Genomic DNA, 6729 nt, shown 5'->3' with positions numbered 1-6729 from the left:
GACAGTCAGGGTGAAACTGAGACCAGTAGAGGAGGCTGATGATTCTGTAAACTGAAGACTTTGTATTGTTTACTAAGAATCTTCACAGACATTGTTTATAATGTTTTGCCTAATCCTTAAGAATCGTTTTAATAAAGCTCAAGCTCAAAGCACTTTTTTTCCTTGATCTAATTTGCAGCCAGTCATTCACTATCACATAATCTCAATCAAAGCCTTAGTTTTCTTATTTGCATATTAAAACTTAACCAACATATTCCTGATAGTGTTACTAATATAATTTATGTAATTTTTTACCTTTGGATAAAAAAAAAAAATCAGTTTGCAATACTTTTTGATTTATTTCTCAACACCCTAATTTTCATTTTGCTGTCAAACTGTTTATAAATACACATACGTTTATTTCCTTTTATTACATAAATTTAATAAACATGCAGATCACGAGGCAGTATGGTCATCTAACGATACAAGATTTAGCAATAATTATAATAAAAACTGAGATTCTTAAAAACATTAGTGAAAAATAAATAAGGGACCTACTGTAAGTTAAGAACATTTTATTTATTTCTCACTAAAATTATATGAATGTTGCTGCTTTTTACATCTAAAGTTTAACATTTAGATATTTTTGGACAGTTGATTTTCAAACAAAAGTGTTTCATAAAATACATTTTAGAAGAAATAAAAGCCACAACCAAAAACACACTTTTTATTTTTACCCATATATAATTTTTTCAAAACAGATTTGAATTTCATGTTGATAAAGGTTTAAATAGGGTGCATCAACTCTGAGCTCAGTAGAAGAAGATGGAAGAGAGCAGAGGAACAATCATGGGGAGGAAACTCAGTGTGAAGCTCTCAGCGCTGTTACACAGATTTCCCTCACAGCACCGCAAATTAGTAACGCTGATTCCTGGTGTGCTTGATGATCCAGATGCAGCACAGACACTTGCAGACACACATCCTTTCACAGACACACTAATTCCCCCTAGTTGAACTGAGAGAGAAAGAGAGACTTTTTTTTTTTATAAGAAGGTAAGAAACATTTTTCTAGATGTTTTCACATCATATATGGATGCAAAGTACTTTGTAGCATCAGCAATTGTAATGAATACATGCAGGTTATACTTACAACTGAAAACTCAAAAGATATAGGGCAAGTCCATTTAAAGTGAATATACAAGTTTTGCACTATTTACTAACAATAACTAAAATATATACAAACTTGTTTCCTTTAACTGTTAGTTTTAATGAGCAGGTTAGTTTTTCCATATATTTAAATAAAGTGAATGCATCCCTGAATTTGCATGTTCAAGTTTCCACTGTCAAGAATTTGTTATTTAATATAAATCTCTCAGGGTTCAGGTCTCAGGGTGGAGCTTATTAAAAAAAAAAAACAATTTAACAAAGAAAGGTGTGCAATATAGTTTAACTTTTTTGTTCCCCCTAAATATGGAAATTGTAGGGTAATAAAATATTTAAAATACTATCACTACTACTACTACTACTAATAATAATAATAATAACAACAACAACAACTGCTTCTTCTTGTTACAGAGAGAGTTAAATAAAGTTCACCTGTTGCGCTGATGCAACGATCTTCATCTCCTGTACAGCTCACTGTTTCCGAGCATTTGTCATTATTACAGGTGTAACACATTCTACCATTGGAAGGCTGCTGTGGAAGCTCTTAACAGAGAAATAAAATTAAACAAATTGCTCAATGTGTATTATATGTCAGCAAGAATAATATTCCAAATATACTTTAACTGATCATTTTGAGATCAACTATATCTAGTGTAATCTGCTGTAAGTATTGTAGACAGATGTCCTATGTTCTATTACAGTGCATATATAACATTGTTAAAGAAGAACTGTGTTTCATTTGAAATACTACTACTACTACTACTACTAATAATAATAATAATAATATTTCATTGTGAGTTTAAATGAAAGGAAAATAACATTAAAAAGTGAGCAGCAATCAGGACTTTGTTTTACCTGGAAGTTTTTCAGTGTTGCAGAGATCAGTACTGCAGCATTTAGTGTTAATGGACACGTTTACTGTTCCCGTGTTCAGACTTCCATTTACACAGAGGTCTGGTGCTCCACAAGTCTGAATATTTTTATCCACCTTTGCACCATCTAGAGAACATTCAGAAAATGAATGTAATTAGAAAATCTCACAAAGTCATAGTGATTTACATATAAATTTGATGAAGATAAATAAAACACTTCAATGCTGATTTAGGAAAATAACCAACCACCCAGTCAGGTGTTGTACCTACATTTAAATTCTATGGAAAAATTTAGGTTGGATTAACCCACAAACTTACTTGTGTACACAGTAATGGTTGAAGCGAGACACTGATTTGAACAGGTTGTCTGAGTAATTTGGCATGGTGCATTTGTTAATGACTGACACTGTTGACATGTCAGAGACAGTGCTGTAGATAAAAATTGAAATGAATTTAACAAACATCCTGTAAATTTCAAAAACTTTACACATCAAAGAATTATTGACCTACTGATTTACTAAAATTTATTTTATTTATTTAATCTATTTAAAAAGTAAGCTTCATTATCTTTAGAGAAAAGCATGCAGATGAGCAACAGTGCGACCTGAGACATCATTGTTGATTTCTGTAGAAGTTGAGGTATGATGGTGAAGCAGATGGAGTTATAATGTGAGTAAAGTCGGAGAAAAGGATTTCTTTTATTATAAGGTATAATGGGTGTGTGATATGAGGGCGGGATTTATTGTTAAATTCCAGATACTGCTTAAGTTTCATTTCTTTTCAAGGTTCACTTACTTACTGCAGTGAAGAGACATTTGGGTTGATTCTTAATAGTCAGACAACACCTCCCACAGCTGGCAGCCAATAAGCAATGTTAAAACACCAATTTTAACATAAACTGTTTATTTGTTGCTACAGTTTAACATTTTAACAACAAAACAGGCTGAAAACCATTTATAGAATTTTATTCATTCTAGAAAAGTTATCTTTTCCGGCCGATTTTAGCAAAATTGTCTATATGAAAAAGGAAAAGCTTAAAAAGGAAAATTTTTAAAAAGTTACTTTTTTGGGGGGAGGATTAAACCTTATGGGAAAAAAATATTTTAAAATCTGTTACTGCCATTACAGGTACCACAGAATTATTGAAGTACAGGACATCATGTGATTATGCAATTCTTTTGGTAGCACCATATTATATCCAATATACTAAGAAATGTCTCTGGTTACTTTGCTGTAACCCTGTTCCCTAAAAAGGCGAGAACAAGATGCTGCGTGAAAACGCTATGGGAACATCTTGTCATGTTGCTGGTTGTAAGGCATGTGTGCATCAAACACGCCAAATTTTGGCATATATAACCTCGGTCGGGTGACTTCATCTGATGAGACGCACCTGCAGGTTATAAAAAGGAGTGAACAGGAAACATTCCACAGATTGATTTGTCTGAACGGACGTCCGTTCACGTAGGCAGTGGGGCATTGGGACGCAGCATCTCGTTCCCGCCTTTTCAGGGAACACAGTTACAGCAAAGTAACCCAAGAAATTCCCATTCAAAGGCTACACTCGATGCTGCGTGAAAACGCTATGGAAACGAGAATACCAACGCTGCCGCATTGCAAGTGTCTGGACCCCAAGGTTGTGTAGCATGTGCGCACAAGGCCGAGAAGGTCTCAGAACTATATCTGGGAAGCTGACTCGAGGACCCGTGAGCCCGGAGTGGCATAAACATCCAGATTATAAGATCTAACAAATGTGCGTGGAGAGGGCCACCCCGCCGCGTCACACACTTGCTGCAGGGGAATACCTTTTGCTAGTGCAGTAGATGAGGCAATCCCCCTGGTTGAATGAGCCCTGGTTCCTAAAGGCGAAGTGAGCACACGCGCCTCATGAGCGAGGGCAATAGCATCTCTCACCCAGTGTAGTGGCAGCCGCCCCCCCGTTTGCGGCCTCAAAACATGTAAAAGCTGCTTTGACCAGGTTGATGCGGTGGACGTAAATCTAAAGAGCACATACTGGACACAGTAAGTGAAGTCTCTCCTGCTCCGAAGCTGTAAAAGGCGGAGGACAGAAAGCTTCAAAAACATGTGCATGTTGAGAATGGAACTTTCGGAAGATAGTTCAGTGAGGATGCAAAATGGCCCTGATGCAAAAAGTCTAGGCAGGATGGGGTTGACTGACAGATCTCCAATCCTCTTAAAGAGGTAACGGCCCTTTAAAAAACCATCTTGAAGGTCAGAAACCTGAGGCGCTGACTCTAGTGGTTAAAAAAAAAGGGTATCAATTGGCTCTTTGAGCACGATAGATAAAACCCACAAAAGGGACCGTGGCTCTAGTGGGTGGCCTCAACCATTTAGCTCCACAAATGAAACAGGTAACCAAAAGGGTGTTTTCCCATAGTAACCTCACCAATCAGGACATGGCAGGCTGAAAAAGCAGTTATGTACGTCCTGAAAGTACTAGGGCACAAGCCCGAGGACAACTTTTCCTGCAGAAACTCCAGCACTGAAACAATTCGACAGTGGACTGGGTCTACCTGCTTCGTCATGCACCAACTTTCAAATACATTCCATTTGAGGGCATAAGCTCTTCTAAGGGAGGGAGCCCTAGCCCCGTTAGAATAGTCTTAATGACGCTTGCTGGAATGTATTTCAGGGACCGAACGTGAAGGTTCCAAAGCTCGAGCCGGGGATGAAATATTGTCCCCTGCGCTTGAGAAAGAAGATCCCTCATTAGAATCACCCATGGTGAGCCGTTTAAGAGGGATACTAGATCCGAGAATCACACTCTAATCGGCCAACAGGGCGCTATCAATAAGGATGCAAACGCTGTTGATGGACTTTCGCCAAGACTCCCAGGAGCAGAGCTATCAGGAAAAGCGCATAAAGGCGTAACCTGGGCCATGTACGGGCCAAGGCGTCCAGACCCAGGGGAGCTGGAGGAGTCAGAGAGTAGTAAAGGGGACATTTGCTGATCTTGCGAGGCAAAGAGGTCCACCTCTACTACATGAAATCTCTCCCAGATTGACTGACTACTTCGGAGTGGGGATTCCATTACCAGTGTGTCAGAGATTGACTGGACAGCACAACTGCTCCCATATTCATATGCCCTGGAATGTAAATCGCCCTGAGGGACAGGAACCTGGTGCGCTAGCTATTTAGCGGCGCGAGCACAATCCGCTCTGGCGATTAATATACGAGACTGCCATAGTGTTGTCCACTCGCACTAGGACATGGTAGCCTCTCAACTGCTGGAGAACGTGCTTTAGGGCCAGAAATAGAGCCATCATTTCTGTCACATCAAGTCAATTGATGTGCAGCGCGAGAAGATGGCCTCTCCAGCTCCCTTGGGCTTGACAGTCATCTAAGACCGCACCCCAGCCCGTGAGGGAAGCGTCTGTCATTAGCATCTGCAACGACTGCAAGGCAAGGCAAGTTTATTTGTATAGCACATTTCATATGCTTTACATAAAAAAGAAGAAAAAATTATAATCATGAAAAGAAATAGAAAATAATAGCACAAAAACTTTTAAAATTATTTAAATTTGATTTAAAATAAAAAGTAAAAACTTTGTATTTATTTATGTAGTTTGTAGTGGCACTTTTGAAAACTACTTAAAAATTGATTTAGAATCAAAATAAAACAGTTAAAATATAAGGAACATAAAATACAGTGCAGTCAGTTCGCATGTAGCACAGTGCTCATTCAATAAATGCACAGCTAAACAGATGCATTTTAGGTCTAGATTTAAATGTGACCAATGTTTTAGGCATTACAATAGTCCAACCTACTGTAGAGGTGATAAAAGCATGAACTAGTTTTTCTGCATCGTTTAGTGACAATATATTTTTTTGAGTAACAAGAAATATCATAGCAATATTTTTGAGTCGAAAGAATGCTATCCCGGTAATATTATCTACATGTGCATCAAATGAAAGGCTGGGATCTATAATCACACCGAGGTCTTTTACTGTTGCACTTGATAAAACAGAAAGGACATTTAAGGTTACAGTGTGATCAAAAAGCTTGCTTCTAGCTGCTTGTGGTCCTATGAGTAAACTTTTGTCTTATCAGGATTAAGCAAAAGGAAGTTAATTAACATCCAATCTTTTATGTCCTGCACACATTGCTCAACTTTAGTAAGCTGTTTTTTCTCATCTGGTTTTGCTGAGACAAATGAGGTTGAAAAGTTTGAGTTTGAGGTGCTGTGAGGTTAAAAGTTATATACAGTATAATAGGAGAGGTGTTTAAGTTAATATGAAGCCGACTATTTTGGAAATTTCAGTCCTAAACTATTGCAACTATTGCAACTGCAGTCACACATCATCAGATAAACTGCCAGCATTAGTCAAATCCATGAAAATCCTTAAGGTTAAGTAAAAACAACTAGAGTATACTTTTACAAAAACTAAAGTTCATTTCCTATGGGCAAGTGAAACTCTTAAAAAAATTTATTTGTAACACACGTATGGGAGGATATGTCTATTACCTGGAATTGGCACCTCACCTTAGGGTGTATGTGTGTGTATGCCTGCCAGTGGAACTGGAGCCTTCATAATAAATAATGATATGATTGCTGATAGAACAGGGAAAAAAATACAGAAGAATATTAGGAGATATTCTCTGCTCACATAAACATAGCCTAAAGATCAAACCGACAAATCTGTGATACAGGATTAAACTAAGTGTGTATCCTACCTGGCATTCACAGCATGTTTT

General features: G+C 37.7%; 1 protein-coding gene across 1 annotated transcript; it reads right to left on the bottom strand.

Annotated features, from left to right (window-relative positions):
• Positions 1-692: 692 nt before the first annotated feature.
• LOC128510867 (urokinase plasminogen activator surface receptor-like) lies at positions 693-2830 on the bottom strand. The gene is made up of 5 exons (XM_053483411.1): positions 2815-2830; positions 2334-2444; positions 1999-2142; positions 1576-1686; positions 693-994 (listed from the first exon to the last, which is right to left on the bottom strand). The coding sequence occupies exons 1-5, from the start codon at positions 2828-2830 to the stop codon at positions 792-794; spliced, it is 585 nt and encodes a 194-aa protein (XP_053339386.1). The 3' UTR covers positions 693-791.
• Between the last annotated feature and the right edge of the window lie 3899 nt (positions 2831-6729).

The sequence above is a fragment of the Clarias gariepinus genome, chromosome 22, assembly GCF_024256425.1.
Source record: "Clarias gariepinus isolate MV-2021 ecotype Netherlands chromosome 22, CGAR_prim_01v2, whole genome shotgun sequence".
Classification (NCBI taxonomy): Eukaryota; Metazoa; Chordata; class Actinopteri; order Siluriformes; family Clariidae; genus Clarias; species Clarias gariepinus.
The sequence above is the reverse complement of the archived record's forward strand: the minus strand, read 5'-3'. Positions and strand labels throughout refer to the sequence as shown.